General features: G+C 44.2%; 1 protein-coding gene across 7 annotated transcripts in view; it reads right to left on the bottom strand.

The window, feature by feature from the left end:
- Positions 1-19,085, bottom strand: part of NFATC1 (nuclear factor of activated T cells 1) — a 113,553-nt gene that overhangs the window by 28,624 nt on the left and 65,844 nt on the right. For 2 of the 7 annotated variants that reach the window (XM_042806845.1, XM_042806846.1), the window contains exons 7-9: positions 18,815-18,870; positions 17,394-17,526; positions 3,829-4,515 (exon numbers count right to left, since the gene is read on the bottom strand). In XM_042806845.1, the coding sequence (XP_042662779.1) occupies positions 3,829-4,515; positions 17,394-17,526; positions 18,815-18,870 (876 nt within the window). Of the gene's footprint in view, positions 1-3,828; positions 4,516-13,060; positions 14,732-17,393; positions 17,527-18,814; positions 18,871-19,085 lie in introns of those variants that run through there. The other 5 variants (XM_042806847.1, XM_042806848.1, XM_042806849.1 and 2 more) reach the window with 5 other exon arrangements.

Raw genomic sequence — 19,085 nt, 5'->3', positions numbered from 1 at the left:
TAGATTTTGATTTAAAACAAGATCACCAAGACCAAAACTTATTTGCCAGAATGGAAGTCTCTTCGGGTGCTCCCTTTATATCACTTCAGCTGCCCTCCATTACCGAAGCAGAAAAATGTCATATACAGGATATATATTTATATAAACTCACTGACGTTTTTTTTTTCCATCTATACTCTGCAGTATAGATGGTCTATATTTGGAGATACTCCAGACCAAAAGGAATGAATATTGCTTTGATGCCATAAGCTGAAACCAAAAGATTTCTGTTTATACCTAGTCGAAAATTGCTGTATGTGTATTAGATACGTAACTCCAACCTCCCCAACGTGGTAAATAAGCAACCAAAATTTTACCAAATACAGTCTGGCATAACCAGTTAGATATTCTATTTGTCTGGTAGTCCCATAGGTATGTTAGATGTCTATACCTCACACTTCATAAATACTTTCAGGTAAAACTGGAGGTATTAAATAGCTACAAGACACCGTAAAGATACACTTTTTTAATGGAGTGGTGCTTTAAGAATTTAATTCTCAATGTCACTAAAATATTTAATTACTTTTAAATTACTTTAGGGATGAGGGAAAGAGTTGATATACATAGACTAGCAGGCAAGGAAAGCAGTCAAGTACGTCTGACCTCTCTCTGGTGTTTGTATTGTCTACAGGTGCAAAGATTGAGAAAATACTGGAAAAAAAAATTTAAATTGTGCTGTATAAAGGGATCTGAACTGAATCTGTGAGACAACAAATTACGAAGAGGTAGAGCAGCAAACTGTTTTAAGAAAAAAGAGTAACTGTCCTTAGTCATGGCTATGATTTGATATTCTGGTTTTCAGAATATGGTCACAAAGCACAGATATCCCACCCGCTCCTCCAACAAGGAAAACACTTAAAGATGGATAGGATAATAACAAGAAACAATAGCGATGGCGTAAAAGCTCCTATTCAAAAAAAAAAATCAAGCACATGAAAAATGAGTTGTGAGCCAGTCTGCAAAACCCATTCTGCCTTATTCCACAGTTATGGCCAGAGGTTGGGATGAAACAGCACCAGGCACAAAGGCATTGCGTGTATGGGGAGCTCTGCCTTTTCGGTGCTGATCTCGGTGAACGGCACCTGCCAGGGCACCAGAAGCAATTACTGCTGATTTCCAGGCAGTCACCACAGTGGCCAAACTGCCCTCTGAGACGGTGCGAGGCAGCCCAGGTGTCATCCTTCCATAACCACGAGGTGAGCATGAGAAGGGGATTTTTTTTACCGAGACAGGATGAGTTGACTAGATAGTTGCTGGGGGAGGATAAGATGACATCAGATGAGGCTTCAAGTCCCGTTTCCTCTGGCCTACGGGTGGGCTGCTGCCACCCAGAGCGGTCCCGCTGCACTCCTGACCCAAAGCAACAGGCTTCCTGCCCCTCGTGGGCTGGACCCAGCTATTGGACCCAGGGGATGTGGTTCCATGAGCTGACCCAGTGGAAAACTATGTGGGGTTTGCTATTTTTGGCAGGTTTATTTCCCATCAGCCTGCTCTGCCACTCCATAATCAATTGATATGACTCAAAGGAAGCAGCAAGAGCATGTGTCTAAGGGCAAGATGGATCAAGGCCACCCTTTCCATGGGAGCCTCCAGTTGAATCAGATTAAAAGTAATGTGAAACCAAAGTCTGCACTGGTGGTGGTAAGGTTGCCTCCATGAAATGCATATAGCATAGAGCTAAACAGGCTTCCAGCCTGACTCACACCTTTGTGCTCCTGTGCTGTGTGCCTGAGGACATGCTGGGGCTCCGCGTGGTTTGAACAGAGGGTCTTGGCCAACGCAAGTCCCACAAGACATGCTTCTGGCCTTTAGCCCCTCTGCCACATACTTTCTCTCTCGACTGCCCAAATACTGAGACAAAAAAGAAGACAGCAGTAGTCCACTCCCGATTTCTACAAGGGCTTCATTTTGTCAACACAAACCATAGAGTGGATGACCTTTTCTTCAGGCACTGAGAAAAGGCACAGAGAGGAAAGGGCCCCTCACGTGAGTTATGCTCCATCAGTGTGACTCCTGAGACAAATCTAAATATCAATTTAGACCTAGAAAAGGGACTTCCTCCAGTTACCATTTCTGATTACCACCCTTAGAGTGAACTGGCGGTGTTTAGTTTTTTGGAACTACATAAATTAATTTTTTGCTATTATATATTGTTACCATGACTGTTACAGCTATGAATTATTTCTTGGTCTGTAATTACTGCGGTCAGCCACAGAATGATTTGGATAGCTTGCTGGATGCTAAAAGGAAGTATACCTGGATTTGGCTATCCGAAGAGATCTTCAAAGTCAACTTTAAGTATCAGTGCCGACGTACATGATGGCTTCTACAATTACTTCTGATTATCCATGAGAGGACTGGTGTGTGTGTGTGTCCAGAAGAGAGGATGGAAGAGAGATGGGGGTAAAGACTAAACCATTTATGCTTCATCAAAGAGAATGAGCAGTGCTGAAAAAACTGAAATCCCTCCACAGATAACTTCTGGCTTCTCTAAAAACCAAAATTCAGGCCTGGCTTTTTGTTTTGGTTTGTGTACATTTCTTGTTTGGTTTGCTGCAATCTTCCTCCTTACAGCATCGTAGATATGAGGTGAAAATGCATAGTATATGAAGAAAACCTTGTCACAAAAGATGTGTTGTGCAAAACTGTAGTGAACTGAACTCCTAATTAGGAAAAACTCTTTAGTCCTGTCTATCATGTAACCAATAATAACTTCTGTTAAGAAAAATCATTTTTCTCAAGCTGAAAGGCAAAAGGCTGCTACTCAAGCTCCAAAACATTCATTTGTAATCCTAATTCAGAGAGTACCATGCTGTTTAAAATAGAATGACTAAATGTCCTTTTTTTTAAAAAACAGTGCAGTGAATTGTCTTTAAATTCTCCCTGAAAGACAATCACATTCAGATGTTCCTTGGCACCAATTAGTTTCAATGCAGCCATTTCAAAGGCATTTCTTCTTCGAATAGCATGGTATGTTATATAAAGTTATGTGGCTATTGGAAGGGAACTCACGTACTGCATTAAGGTGAGGGTCCAGAATACTACCGGGATACTTAGCAGCAAGTGCTAAATCACAGTTCAGTCGGGTCACATAATCAAATTCTAGATTATCCCTTTTATTACGTTCGACTAATAAATCTTTGGAAACTAGAGTCTGACAAGTTCATCACAGCATTTTAACTTTTCAGTGGTGCGTGTAGAATACATATACATAGAGAATCTTACAAAAGCAAAAAAAAAAAAAAAAAAAAAAAAAAAAGGCAGCAGCAAGTCCACAATAAGAATGGAAGAAAACGTAGTCTTAATGTCAGATGCCACCAGACTGAAAAGTTACACTGAAAGATGTGCCTCCATTTTTAATTTGAAATCTTCTCAACTGAAGTAGGGCAGTTTATCATTTAGTTCCAGTGAACAGATTTGCACATCAGACGTTTCACTGCATTACGGATGGGACAATGTTAAATATGTTTTCACTGCAGTTCCACAGGTCACTGGCATGGGCGTAAGCCAAGACCATATGGTTAAGATTATTACAACACAGCTATCGGTCATGCAGCTAGCTCTATGGTAACTAACAGCATTTAATACTTAGATAATATGGTTTCATTATCGCAAACGAAATTAAAGAGCCCTCTCCCGTATAGAGACAATCCAAGCAAAAGTCCGCACCATTCCACCAGGCTGTTAATTGAACTTTTTTCCACCATGATTCAAAAGGAGGAGGGGGTTAAGGGAACTCACTGATATAGCAACATGGTTGAACACAAACCTATGCTGCAGAAGACTTACCATCATCCAGGTACATCTGGTCCAATTCCTCAGGTTCTCGCTTGATCGTTACAGGAATAGGGGCCAAATTATGATTACTTTCCTCATGCAACTCTGGCAATGACAGTGGTTGGGTTGTTGGAGACTCATTTCTGTGAACCTTCGGCAGTTGCTGCTGCTGTTGACCCATTATGGATGAGTGAGTTGGACTGCAGGACTGCAAATAGGTTGGCTCTTGGGTAACAGATGGAACTGGAGAAGAGGGACTGTTGGGATAAAGTGTTTGTTGATAACCAAGGGGACAGCTACTGCTCAGATGTTGACTCACCTGCGGCTGCAGCATGATGTGAGATGATTGCTCGGGGGAGCTTGGGTGCACAACTATAGACCTTGGCACTTCCTGTATGGTGGGGACACCTCCAGCGGGCTGCTGAAGTCCGAGGTGACTGTGGCCCGGGTTGGGGATGCACTTGTAAGGGGAGGACGAAAGGTCGTGCAGCTTGGGGCTTGCGTTGGGAGAGGGCGACATCACGGCGTTCCTCTGCTGACAGGAGGCAAAGCCAGCCACGAGGCACGAACCAGGATCAGGGGGCATCATGATCTGCTGGCTGTAGTATGGTTTAGAGAGAGGGCTTAAGCCTTGGTTCATTGGTCCACAGGTTTGAGCAGGCTCATAGTCATCTGTGGGTTCTGTTTTTATAATTGGAACTGTTAAAAGAAAAAAGTTTTAAATAAACATGAGTTGCGTATTGGTATGATCAAGTTGGCTTGTGGCTAGGATACCCTTTGCAAAACAAACAATGTCTTGAATAAGACTCTGTGTGTCTTTTGCCTAGTTCTCCCACCCTATAAAAAAAAATGAATGAGTCATCAGCACAAGAAAGTCACAGCTGGTTCTAATATTGAAAAGGACTATTTTCTTTGGACTCTCCTCCAGCACTAATGTGCTATAAAAATCTATTTGCAAATAGCCGTGCTTCAGTGGAAGCTTTGGACCCAAGGGCTCCATGGATTTGTAGTAATCAAAGCAAGAATTTTAACTTGGATATACTACTGCATTTCTACGGCTACTGATGGCCCATTTGATAAATGTCTGCACATTCGGTAAACTGGAGCACAAGAAGGTAGAGATGGGGCTTTCGGAGTTCAGTGAAAGTAAAATTGCAAAGATCCATGACAAACTAGTATGTACGAGAAGTTTTCAATTAGGAGGGTATTTCTGAAAGAGTAGAATTCAACTTACTTAGTTTCTACGTGATTGTGTTTAATCTTACTAACCAGCCCATGGGTATAAAATATTCAGTAAGTTGCACTCAACTCTCAGTGATTCTAAGCTGGATCCAAACTGCTAACGCCAGCAGCTCCTAACAAATGTTAACTCAGTCTCTGGGTACCAACAAAACGTGACTCCTATTCTAGATCTCTGCTAGCTCTACCCATTGTCCCAAAGGAGGCTCTACTTGAGCTGTCAATCCACGTCTCGAACTACCACCCTCACATGGACAGAAGGACTGACTATGAGCGTCAACTCAGTCACAACAAATGGAGAGCTGCTTTCTCAAATCAGAGAAGAGATACTTCCTTGAATCAAAGTGTCTTTTTCGTGTTGGTTTTCTCTCTCAAATCAGAGAGAGGCGCCTTTGCTGTTTCTCCTACAGCATATGCAGTGCATAGGTAAAGGACACCCACTTTCTCTGTCAGGAAAATTAGAAATAATAGGGCCAAGCTAGCCTGTAGATGCATTTATTTTTTAGCCCGATGCAACTGTAACGCATGCGACAATTGAGTTTGGCTGCACAGTGGCATTTATTGTCTTTCTCAAAAACAGATCCACAGCAATAGCCATCACTTGAAGGTGCTGTTGGAAACGTATGGTGACACCAGAGAATATCTTTCAGAATATCAGAATAACCAACCTGTTGTGGCACAAAGTTATTAATGAAGCATCTTTGCACAACTCAGCTCAGAGCACAGGCGGGTTTGCATGAGTGTCTCCGACTGTATTTTTATTTGCACGTGTTTTACAAATACCCTTATACATTCTCCAGTCATTTGTTATTTTCGTGTATGAGTCTTCTGAACCCCTAAAAATGCACGTGTGTGCGTGCGTACATATAAAACCTCTTTTAACACTCACACATTTTGCTGCTGGTGAATGCACTTCACTACCCTTGTTTTACAGTCCCCCAGCCTCTTGTTAACTTTGCTCCTTTTATGTTCTTTTACATATAGATGCTTGCAACACTTGTTTCAAGATTTCTAGCACCCCTAGTAAAAACACGTCTATATATGTAACAGATGCACAGGTGCTGCTCAAGATGAATGTGGTAAGGATAATGGACTGTCACTGGATTCCTCATAATCTTATTTTCACCTGCTCGTGCGCTGCACTCTGGCTAGCAGGGCTACTAATGCACTTGGTTGCAGAGAAGCAGATTCCAGGTTCAGTGACAGCTTTATAAACCCAATATCACACCCTTTATGAAAATGCAAGACCAAAGAAACACACCTAGATAAACATAGCAGCTCAGATATTGTAAGAAAATACCTTTAACAAGTTCCTGAGCTAGCAAATATTCTCACATGTTTTATATTAGGTTCACTGTACTAGCACTAACCACAGCACAGCTGGAAATATGATGGTTGTTGAACACTGAATTTTCCCAATATATCACTGTTATAGAAACACCTGTGCTAAATAATTCCAAGATCAACCACTGGCAATTCAACTCCAATAAACCCTGGAGTTGTCTGACATGTTATAACCTAGGAAAGGGTTATAGCCCTGGTGGCAGGCAGGCTGGAGGCTTTAAAGAAGGCAGGCTCCTGATCTCAGGCTGATTTCTCATTGTAGCTCTTCTACGGCACATCTTTGCTACTTGGTTTACTAGGCACTTTTTGTCACTTCACTTTGAATTTTTTCTCTATAAAAGCAATGCCATTGGGTCTATCTGGCCGTCTGATTAGTGGCCATGAACATCAGGAATCATTTTTCATATGCAGCTACACTAAAATACACCTGCCGCAACCAACAGAGGATAACCAGTAAGTCTTACCCTGCACTGGGTGGAGGACCGATGGGTGGAAGGGACCCGCTAGCCTAAAAACTCTTTTGGAGATGGTGACAGCAACCAAGGACACTCCTGGCTACCCATAAATTCAGAGTTCGGAGGGAAAACAGAGACTGGTGTTAATTACAGGACCAGTCAGGTTAAGTCGTCGTAGCTTGTTTGCTCATGGCAGGTTGGTAGCCAGAGAGGAAAACAAGGAGGGATATGAAATTAAGTGGGACCTCCAGTTTATTTGACATCTGTTTACACTGTCTCCTTCTATTGCTCTGAACTGATACTCCTGAGCATTAGTTATTTCATATAATGGGAAACAAATTTTCTTTAAATGGACAGATACTACCTGGACTTAGGCTTAGAGGTGTCGGAATTTGTTCTGCTGAATTGTCTCCATTACCTTTTTTAATGTGTTTTTTCAACTCAGTAAAAAGTCTCCCCTTGCTAAGTACCCTCTATTTTGTTTGCATGCTAACCTCATCACTCGAATAGGTATTACACTGAAAGACATAAAAAGTATTAATGCTGAAATGGTGAAGGGATTTGTATCTGACTTTTCAGTGCTCTGCCATTTGTATAGCCACTTAACACTCTGCAGAGTGAACACAAGGATCTTACCAAGCTGGGATGGCAGCCACTCACTCCCCTTTAAAAGAGTGTAAATGTCTTCACAGGGTACCAGTTTGGAGAAGGAAGCTCTATAGGATTTCTTTTTTTTTTTTTTTTTTTCCCCTGGAGAAATCATTACTAATGATCCAGATGAGCTGGAATCAGACCTGCAAAGCTGAGCATGTCAGCAGAAGCGTAAGATATTAACACTTCCCTTTCTGCCTTGACCTCAACTTTTGTGTTTTCCATGAATAACTATATTACTTGAATCATGGAGGACAGATATACCATAAATTGCTACATTACAACAGTTAACAGTTTATTTATGACACTCCATCCCGTATCTGCTTCTTCCCAGCCTATATAACTTCACCAAAGGGAGTTAACAAAGACCAAAAATCTTTGCCAATGTTTGTATTTCCAATCTCAACCCAAACCAGCTCTGGGTCTGACCTCCTGGTCGTTCTGAAAATACTTTGAATGCGTCAAAAATTGGTGTAAATCTCCTTATATTCTTCCTTTAAAAAAGGCAGTGGTTTACTTCCACTTTGCAAAGGACTGCAGAGGGCCCAAGGCAGGAGCTGTGGGTATTTCAAGGCACACCTTCCAAAACCAACGCAGGAACAGCCTGTACCTGTACTCCCTGGCTACCCACTTACCATCACGGTGTCTACGGTGTTACTCAAACAAGTTAAAATACTTGCATGTAATAAGGCTACCAGCTCCTAGCACACCCTACCCACTGCCTCACTGACTTCTGGGGGGCTGAGACCCACCGCTGGGGCAAGCAGGTTTGATGTAAGTCTGGTGACACAAACCTTATGTGCCCACCATCACCATTTTCTCCTAGGCAGGAGCCCAGCAGGCCTCTCCAGGATAGCCAGGGCTGATCACCGGCCAGCCGTGGCCTAGCGTTACTGCTTACCTAGTGACTCACGCCTGATTAACTGCAAATCACTACAGACCCGAGCTAGAAAAAGGGGTTACATTCCCAAGTACGTCCCTGTGGAGGCACAGTAAGCCAGCTGCCCCAACACATAGCCATTTCCATCATCACTCGCTTGCACAAGTGAGTATTTTGCACAGGGAGATGCAATGTGTTGCGCAGAGTGTAACTCATTATTAATCTCAGGATTAATATTTAACAGAGAACAGTATCAGTCTGACTAACTTCTATCTCCAATATTTCAAATCTTGAATGATTTTGTAAAAACCTGCCAGCCAAAAGAGACACTCTAGTCACACAGAAGGCCTGGACTGGCAATTAACTGGAAAGCCCTACAGCCGTTCAGAATCTGCAAGCACTTTTAGCAGAAACCAGGCTATTTCTTAAATTCAGCAGAGTCATATCAAATGGCAACAAGCATTCTGTCTCAAAGCTGCTCTGTGGTGCTGAGATAACACCCAGTCTTGCAGACTCCCAGCTGGCCAGCATGAAAAACTGTGACTGACTTTGCCATACATTGAGATTTGCCAATAATAAATTGCAGCAACAAAGCCAGAATTTGTGAAACTGTAAACAGAAAAGATGATGCAGCTTTTATGTAACGCTCAGACTCAAAAGTAATGTTAGTTATTTAAGAGACCCTTATTCTGCTGAAGGATCAGGCCCTTGCCATAAAAAGGAAAAAATGAACACAAGTTCGGTTTGTATGGTTAATTTTTAAATGCTTGTTACTTCACAATGCAGAGGGTCAGCCAACAGATGATTTTAAATAGTCCCTGATTTTGAATATTAAAATGTGACAGACCTCACAGTTCTCAATTAGTCTGATAAGCAACTTAATCTGTGCTAATTGCTTTTCAGTGGTTCGACGATGCCTTCTTAGACTCTGGACTCACGTCATTATGTCATCCAATTTAATACGAAGTTCTGAGAACCGTGCGTTGGCAGCAGCCCTGGCTATAAATCAAAGCTTCTTACTCAGAGAGACCACGGTTATGACATCATACCGGAGCACTGGGCGGAAGACAATGGTCCTTCTGTGTGGGTCTGAATCTGGGAGAAATATTTCAGCCAGTTCTGCAAGCCCACAGTTAAATGAAAGGCCTTTCTAGCAGGTAAAAAGTTAATATATCAAACTTTGAAGAAAAATAATAAATCATGCACATTCAGTAAAGGGAGTCAGAAAGTGCTTTAAATATAAATTATATGTATTTTTTGACAATTCTAACAAGTCTGTTTGCTTTTACACTTTAGCAATCCAGATGGGTTTTTAAACTTTTTTGGGGGGGGGTGGGGTGCTATTAAAATATGTGAACTGAGAAAATATAATCATATAAATTAAACAGATGTTTACCCTGATTAACATTAAACTAACAAATTCCCATTTCCACGTAGTATTATCAATGCAGACATTTACGGCGCTATAATATATTTATTTTACCCTTAAGTTTGATTGAACCTATCAAACAAAATAGCCACCTTTCACGGTGCAGACTATGACGTAGTTCCCTGGCACCGGCACACAGATTTTGGTTAGTGTATGAAAAACGAGAGCACTACTCTTTTTAATCGTGTGCGCACACACATTTCTTCAGCTTCTGGACTAAACGTCTCCGAGTTGGTAAGAATGTGGGACGGGACTTTCAGCGAGCCTGAGGAGTTAGGTGGTTAAATCGCCATTACCCAGCGGAGCCGTGAAGTGCTTGGGAACCCTCCCCGGGCCGGGCAGCCCACCCCGCTCCCCAGGGACCCGGCGTTCCTGCCGAAGACGCCGCGCGGGTCATCCCCGCTGCCGCCGCCACGGGGCTGCCCGCCCTGCCACGCGACGCCCGCGGGGGTGTGGGCGCATCTCCACCTCCAGCTTTCGCCGCTCGGGACGCGTGCCAAAGGCACAACCCTGGCCACTGTGGCCTGGATCCAAGCGGGCTTGAGCGGAGCGAGGACTTCGCCCCTTGGCCGGACTCCGGAGCAGGCTGGTGTTGGGGAGAGGCAACGGGCTGGCCGCCCTCGGGATCTATAATCCCCCCGCCTCCTAACACCAGAGCAGCAGTGGCCCAGCAAAGCTTTCTGAAACGCCCTGACAACGTATCTGCAGCAGTGGCAATCTCAGTGACAAGGGACAGGCACTCAACCCCAGGGATCTCCAGAGACAGTCACTTGAGGGGCCTTTGCAGATGCTGTCCATGAACTGGGTATTTTCCCCCAGGCACCAACTCAACCAAAACATTTTTTAAAGGTCAGGCTACTATCGAGCCTTTGCTTTTTAGTTAATAAGACCTGTGCACGGCGACTCGGAAACAAAGGGAGCCTCGTGCTATCAAGAAGCCGTGGGCAGCACACATGTGCAATCGCAGCTTTTATCTACGTAACTATCTGAACTCACTCCCCTCCCTCGCTAGTCCACTGCTACTGGTACCGCTCGCATATGCCCGCCTGCCCTCTTTGAGTTTATGTGTATATATTTTGATGGGATCAGATGCATATGTACAGTTTTATACGAGAATAGCCTCCAGGTAGGTGGAAGCCTTGCGCATACATCTCAGCCTATAATCTCGGATAGTGCCATTATCTGATTAGAAAGTGCTTTCCAGCTAACTCATTTACTAAATGCTTTTCAACAGCTGTTAAAATATTAGGCTATTCAATGCATATTTATGAGACAGAAGATGGTATATGGTAGCTTGGTGCACGCACCCTTAAACCGGGTGGGGAGGAGCGGAGGGCAATTGGGTTGTCTTAGTACAGGAGGTATGCATAAGCTTTCCTTCACAGAAGAAACCGGGAAAATTCTTAAAAGGCACAATTCGTTTTCCATCACATCAACTATTCTACCCTACAATGTTGAAAAGGATAAACCAAATCCTGTGGCATGCTCGCTCGGGCTGCTCTACGGCTGCTCCCGCGGCGCAGCACCCGGCTGCAGCGCTGCCGTGACCCGCAGGTTTCACTGTGCACACCACCCAGGCCGCACAGGCCAAGGCTTCCTACGGCATTTCTGACCCACACGGTAAAATTCGCTGGGGTGATGCTTTTTCCTGACCGTGCGGCACAATATTACACCCCCAGCGCTGACATTACTCCCGCTCTCCCGACGAGGGGAGGAGAACAGGACAGTGGGGACCGCGAGTAGGGGTCCTGCAAGGCAGTGGGATGGGGGCAGCCCGATGCCCCTCATCCCCGGCAGTCCCGGGGGAAGCTCTGCCCCCCTCCGTCCTCTCCAGAGAGGGGTTTGCACCCGGCTGACCTCGGCAAGCTCAGCTCTGACATGGTCTTCGTCTTCAGAGGTGGAGGCAGCCCCCCCCCGCAGCCAGCAAAACACATCCTCGCCCGCGCATTTCACCTCCCGCAGCCATCACCACCGTGTCCCCTTTTGGATCAATCGCTGCGCTAGATTAATTATGGTGATCAGCCGTTCGAGGAGAACAAAAATAAGCATCTCCTGTAATCCTGCCCATGTAATTCTAAACCCCGCTCTCCCTCACACAAGTTTTACCTTTTGGCTTTTAAGCTAATTGGAAGATCCTAAAGCCCCACGCTTGCTAATAGAGGCATGTGAAATCACTGGGAAGTAAGGGAGGGAGTCCCTGAAGTGCTCACGCGGAGGGGGTCGGTGACCAAAACTACAGGCTCGCTTTTGTCTTCTGAAGGGGAATATCTGGAAAGGGAGGTACTGCCAAAAGACAGCTTTATGCACTGGAAGTGACCGAGCATGGGTGGTCGTTGCTGCTGCGACAGAGCCTCGTGGTCAGACGAGCTTCTCTGTAGTGCTCGTCCAGGGACATCACGCAGGTCATGCTCCCTCTTGGCCCTCCAGATGAAGATGGAGCGCTGCACAGGGAGGCAGAGTTTTGCCTCTAGAGATCAAGACGACTGCGTCTGCAAGCTGGCTAGGCTCAGGCTGATGACTGAGACGGGATGTCCCCTGGATGAAGCGTGGGCAGCTCTGGTGGGGGCCCAGCAACTGGGAGCAGAAGCACGCCAGGGTGTAACACTGGCCCCGCTCTCCCAACCCCCCCCCAAACTGCCAGCATCTTGTGGACGTAATTTTGCCAGCCTGAAGCATGAAAATTCAACAAAGAGTCAAGAGGTGAGAGGTGTGGGGAGACGATCAGCTAAAGCCATGCTCTGTGTTGTGTCAGCTTTGCATCCTCATTTTATTGTTTTCTGCTAAGGCGTCCGACCTCGCCTTTTAACGTAGAAAGTGAGCTGGGGGCGGAAGAGCCGAGGTGAAACAGAGGCAAGGCTGCTCAACGCAATCACTAGAAAACTGCTGATTGTACTCATCTGTAGGGCAGGCAGGAGATAATTTTAGAGCAGGAAGTTAGGAGGATGCTGTCAGCAGAGCGCAGTGAGCAGCAGAGCTCCCCCTTTTTCAGAAGCACACCAAGGACTTCACTCCCGCGCTGCCGGGCTGTGAACACCAATCCTAAGGCACATCTAGTCACCACCTGCAGGCTCTCAGCACAGCTCCGTCCCCACCAAGTCACCCGTCTGCATGGGCAGGTTCTCCGAGGAGCTCAGCACCCTGCGGCTTGTGCAGGCTGCCTGCAGGGAGGCAAAGACACTGCGGAAAAGCTGGCTCGACAAGGGAAGGCTGTGCACCTGGAAATCTGGCCCTACGGGTGCCGAAACACGTCTCAAAGTAAAAGTTGCCCAGCATATCAACACCATTTTAACAAATACTAGAAGTAGTGAAATGATTTTTTAATAATGCTTTGACAATTAAGAAGCCTGACAGAAACAGAAACCGGAAATGCTTTATCATCAACGCTTTGCAAAAGCATATTTTTCATTCCAGTAAAAGAAACACATCAACTTTCTTTTTTCCATCTTATTAAATATTTCCTAGACAAACGTGCCTGTCTTTCCTCACTCAAATATCACTACTTGTCTAAATAAAATTCAATGAAAAACTTTTTTGTGTTCACCACTCTTGATATCAATATTCATTAGATAACAGAAATCATAAAGAGCATTCACTACTATCTGCAAAACATAAATTCTTGAAAACATTTCCTCTATTTTGATGTACCTACTTAAAAGAAATCTGAATAAACAGATACCTAACCCTTATCATTCAGTGTGTTGTTTAAAGTCTTCTGAGCTGGAGCACTCCGTCAGCTTTCTTAGCAGATGAAAGCACAAGATTTGGAACCACAGCATGCATGTCTGGTTGCTTGTGTGCCTCTTCAGCCTCTCCAGATTAGTTTATACCTCAAACGCTACTGCTTACGCCTAGTGATTTCAGAGGAATATTCCTCCTGTCTGAAATGCATATATGGGCCAACGGTGTAATGAATTTACAGAAGCAAAACGATACGCAGTCATAAACAAAAATGAAAACCAAGCGTTTTTCTAGAGGGTAGGTTTCACCAATGGTTTTCCGAAATGTTCTGCTGCACATACTGGAGCTGCAGAGCATGCCTGCACAGAGCTGCAGTAGTGCAGGGACTTTAAAAGCCGAATAGCCAAGTGTCTGCTCATTCTGCTTTGCTCAGACTCCCGACTGCAGCGTCTGGTCCCGCGCCTTCCTCCTCACATTCTGATGGGATGTGGCAATGCAAAACATCTTAGTACTTACCGTAGGAGCTGCGGGAATTCACTTGTGCCAGAATGGTATGGAAACTACTTATATTTCTGTGCCAGGCATGTCTGGGGAGGAGTCTCAAGAGCCTGCAGGCTCCAGGACAAAACTGATATGCAATTGCTCAGTGATGTGTAATAGTGAAGCAATACTTTTAAAAATGACATTACAGTCATTTCTGTGCAATATAGGCTAATACAGGATTCAGGGATTGCTCAAATTCAGCAGAACAGTAAATCAAAATTTCAATTAAAAGAGGATTACAAGTACTTATGTTTACAGTCTGTCCCTAGCCAAAGATTTAAGCAAGCCCATTTTCCAGACCTTGGCTCTCATTTGTGAAGCCTCTACTTTCTGTTTTGTTTTGCTATTTAAACTTTTCATTTAAAGCAGTAAGATTTTCATTTTTACAGCTTTTTTTTTTTTTTTTTCTTGCTGAGGCAGGAACTCATCTTCACCAAGGAAGTCCCTGCCCTGCAAAACACTCGAGCTAACAGAGAGGAAAAGCACAATCCTGCCATATCTCCGCAGCACGGGAGAAGCCTTATGGTGGCGAAACCGCAACACTCTGCCGGCGAGGGCAGCTAGTGCTGGCTGCATGTCACAGAGCTGTACTCCATGGAGACGCTATAGGACCATCCACGGGAGGTGGGATGAGTGAGGCCACATGTCCCTGGATCCACTGGCTGTTTTCCCCTAGGGAATGAGGAGAAACAGGAGCTACAGGAAAAAAAAAAAAAAAAAACAAAACCAAACAACCCTATTTCTCTGGGGTCGGGGTGGGAGGCGCATAGGCCAGCCCAGGGCTCTGCTGCTGGTTGAATGTCCATGCCCACAGCCAACCCAGGAGCACGGCCAAGGGGCTCACACAATATTTAGGCTTTAGTCCGTATTTTGCTTTGGCACAGTTCAGCTGATCTCTAAAATATATGTCTACTGTGTGTCATGCAGCTTCTAAAAGATTCTTTGTGCAGAAATACCTGCAAAATTATGGTGGGCACTGAAATGTTAGTATTTTGACTAGTCCTAAAGCACAGAAGGAGAAGAAGCAGCTTACAGGATGCCATGTGATTTTCGTAAAACCACCTCTTACACTTGATGATCACTCTGACATTTGCTTGACAAAAACCCACACCACCTATGTTCGTGGGATTTGTGTAGAGACAAAGCGCTACCTGGACCAAAATAATGCTTATCTCCTTTACATTTTTTCACACTGTTCACACAGTGGCTGTTGACTCAAATATTTTTTTCTTCATGAGCTAAACTTTGGTTTTCTACAATGTCTTGAAACATTAAAAGAATGTTGTGACTTAAAGCAAATAAAGCAGAACATCCTAAAATGTCTCCTAGAAATACAGCAGCATAAATGACTGATTCAGTCATTGTATATGATTTCTGAATACATAGTCAAGGTGATCGTATCTAGCTTTGAAAGGCACGATGGAAAAAAACCCAGCACCGTAAGGGTAAAACCTTACAGCTTACAACACAAGCATAATAAAAACATACTATACTACTACTTCTGATGATTGCAGAAGGACATTCACTCTTACCGCTGTTATGAGAGAATCTGCAAAGAATGTAAGATGTTTTTCATCTACCTATATGCACATATACATATATATTAAGAGAACATGAGTGGACAAACAAACAGGAATGGGGGGAAGGCATATTTGCTATGAATACCTGCTACCCTTTACCCTACTCTGGTGTTGAATTTTTTCTTTCAGGATTCCCTACACTGAGACGAAAAGATTTCACATGAATTTAAATCAGTTCAGCAGACTAAACAAGATTCTCAATGTTTTCAACAATTACCATAATTAAAGATGTCTCTGCAGAATAAAGCCTAGGCTGGTTGTATGTTGCCTGTCACTAGGTAGACACTTCCAACTCTTCACATCAAATGAAACATGAGCTGCTTCAAACTCAGAATGGTGGTAGCATAAACCAACTTCACAGTAGTGAATACTATTCTCATGGTTTAGAATAAAATGGTAAAAAATGGCCTAGGTAAAGGCTGGCGAGGAAAGATGCTGCATAATAAACAGCAGTTAACAACAGGCATGCATCTGAAATACTTATGAGGGAAAGTTGGGTGGCAAGGCAATACCTGTTGACCTCTACAACAGATTTTTGTTGCTGAAAAGTGTTGTGCAAGAGAATAACAACTATTTTACTTTCCAATTTAAGAAATGAACAGTCTTTAAATATACACAGACATACCCACTGGGGATGGAGTTTGCATAAGTGGGCTGATTCAGTGAAGCATAGCTACGCTGTACATACACAATACACTGTCAGTTGTCCATGTCAGGTTTCCTGTACTTTTATCTTAAACTAAAGTCCAGATAAGTCTGGAGTGCATGCAACCTAACTGGGTGAAATTCCAAAGGTGTACTTTACGGGATTTCACCTGCAAAAAGTTGGCAGGTCTCTTCAAGTCATGTGACTGAAGTACTGCTTTGTGGGAATTCCCCTGAGAAGGACTATCTTCACTTGGAAAGTCTACAGAAAAGCATGAACCTAACCGTTCTTCTAATTCCTCTTCCTTCCAAAAAAACAACAACAAAACAATGACCCTTTCTTCCTACTTTCCCCCCAAAAAGCGTTCTCAGAAAAAGAGACATTTGAAATAATAATAATAAAAAAAATTTAAATTTGCTTGCTATTAAAATCTTCATACGAGCCTGCTTGGAATTCAGCTAGAACGAGCAACTTTATTGTCACTTCACAGCCACCAATATAAACTTCCAAAAAAACCTGGTGCACATGTTCCTGAACATTTCCTATACATGAAGCATTTTGTATGGAGCACTCTGATCTCCATCCACATCGTGCTTTTCATTGCCACCCAAGAGCAGCATCAGCCTGGAGCGCTATTTTGACCCCACATGAGACAGCGAGGTGCAGGATGACTGGAAGGAGAATCCTTCCACCTCCAGCTCAGCGCCCAGCACGCCTACAGTGCTGTGGTGTGAATCCAGAAGTATTCTTCAAATGCAGTGTACCCTCCGGGGCCACAAAGTCAGACCGAGGGTTGACAGCAATACAGCAGGGAGCTCAGCGCACTCACAATTTGCGGCTACACCTGTGAGCTCATGCTGGGGCTCTTCAGCTCCCAAAAGCAGAAAAAGTCCTTGTTCCAACAGGTCTCCGCCACCAATACAAAAGCAAATAATCTGCAGAGAAGGTCTCTTGTGTGGGCAGCAGAGAGAAAGGCAGCTCTCGTGGTTTGATTCTCACTCTCAAGTCATAGCACCAGCTCTACCTCCAAATTACTCAGGTTACTAAAGAATTATCAGAGCCATATATCTTTCTAAGTAATCATCATTATCTCTCATTTTTACTAACAGAGATACAGAATATATTTTGTTACCATTAGCAGGAAGATAGGTGAAAAGCTGGTACTGGCTTCTCTTTCTTTTTCCGTTGCAGACATAGAAGTTGACCTGAACAGGGCTGGTAATTCTTTGATTGCGGAAAGGTGGTATCTCAACCACCAATGAATTCTGCAAAAGAAATGCATCAGAAAGTCAAGGCATGACTAAGGCAGTTGAGCTGTACAATAGTATGAAGCTGTTAACCCTGAGAAGGAGGGACCTGGGCTCACAAGGAGGAACACACTCTCTGCAGGGGAACTGGTGGGCTTCACAGGCAGGGATGGCCTCCTGCCACCCACGGTGTCCATGTCAAGGACTCCAGAGGTAGGGAAATAAGATTTTAGCATGGCTCAGGTATTTACAAAATCACTAGCCTTCCCCACTTCCCTTCCGACAGCAAATACGATACCGCGTACAGACAAGGCTCTACGCCTCCCGCAAGAATCTGGGACTGCAATCAAATTGTGGTCTTTAACTCGGCAGGAGAAAGCACAACTGCTTGGCTGGCAGGTCATCCCCAGTATATCTCACCCTAACACAACTTCCTTTGAAAGGAGAATTCGGACAGGCATATGATTATTCAAATATTTCCATTTTCCATAGTGAAATATTCTTTCATATAACAACTCAGGAAGTTTTAAGCATGCTAGTTTCTGTGGATGGGAGATCTTGCAAGAACATCTAGTGCAACAGGAAGAAGAGCTGGAGAGCGTGCAGATAATCTTCCACTGTCAGAAACCAAATGCTGCAGTATGGGGCTGAAGAATGACTTAGCTGCTAGGGCATCAGCTTACAGAAACGCACAGTGAAATCTGCTATGGCCATCAAAACCTCCCTTGGCACTTTTTGAAAGAATGAAAGGGAACGCTCGTCTTAGCATTTGGCCTGCATTCAGCTGAGGTCTTTAAATTGTTTGCCTGCATGTCACCAGCGGGTTTGCAGCTAACAAACTTGCATTTTCCTGCAGGGGTGGAATAGTGGCCGTATTTCCCACTTACAGTCATGGCTGAGGAAGCCACACTTCTCCAACCATGGGGCTGATCGCCTGTGAGGGGAGTCACATTTCTTCTGCCAAAGGTAGACGAAAGCCAAGGAAAATGATCAGAAATTGCTTTGGGAGCAGAGGGAAGAACTGACCCAGCAAGACAGAAGATGAGCAGACAGGGCTGGCCCATCCTGGACAATGAAAAAATATTTTCCAAATGGTCTCCCCTACTTTTGGGATAGCTTCCAAGGAAGGCTTTTTACCCCATGCTCCCATTAAAGAAAGATTTCCAGGAGGGGAGGCCTAAGTACTTGTTCTGTTTCAGTGGGGAGACACGGTGCCAAAGCCTTGGAAATCCCTCTTTAGTAACAGTGCTGGAGAAGGCAATATATATTTTTCATCTTGATGTTAAAATATTTAAGACAGACTTACTGGCTTGCACATTTCTTTGTCGGTTTTGGCTTCCATTTCCCACACATGGTGACCATCTAAAAGACAAAAGAAAAAGATACCTAGTTCTGTCCTTTTTTCCTCTCCCAAGCCTACAAAAGAATGCCTTGTGCAAAAAAATCTCTCTGGTGGGGCACTGCACATATGAAAACGAGCTCTCAAAATGCATTGCCCAAGCGTTGCCCAACCAGAAGGCCGTCTGGGTAACCTGCTACCAGAGTTCACTTAGTTTTTTTGAAGGGGGGAACCACGA

This window comes from Tyto alba, unplaced genomic scaffold (genome assembly GCF_018691265.1).
Source record: "Tyto alba isolate M040663 unplaced genomic scaffold, T.alba_DEE_v4.0 Super-Scaffold_48, whole genome shotgun sequence".
Classification (NCBI taxonomy): Eukaryota; Metazoa; Chordata; class Aves; order Strigiformes; family Tytonidae; genus Tyto; species Tyto alba.
The sequence above is the reverse complement of the archived record's forward strand: the minus strand, read 5'-3'. Positions and strand labels throughout refer to the sequence as shown.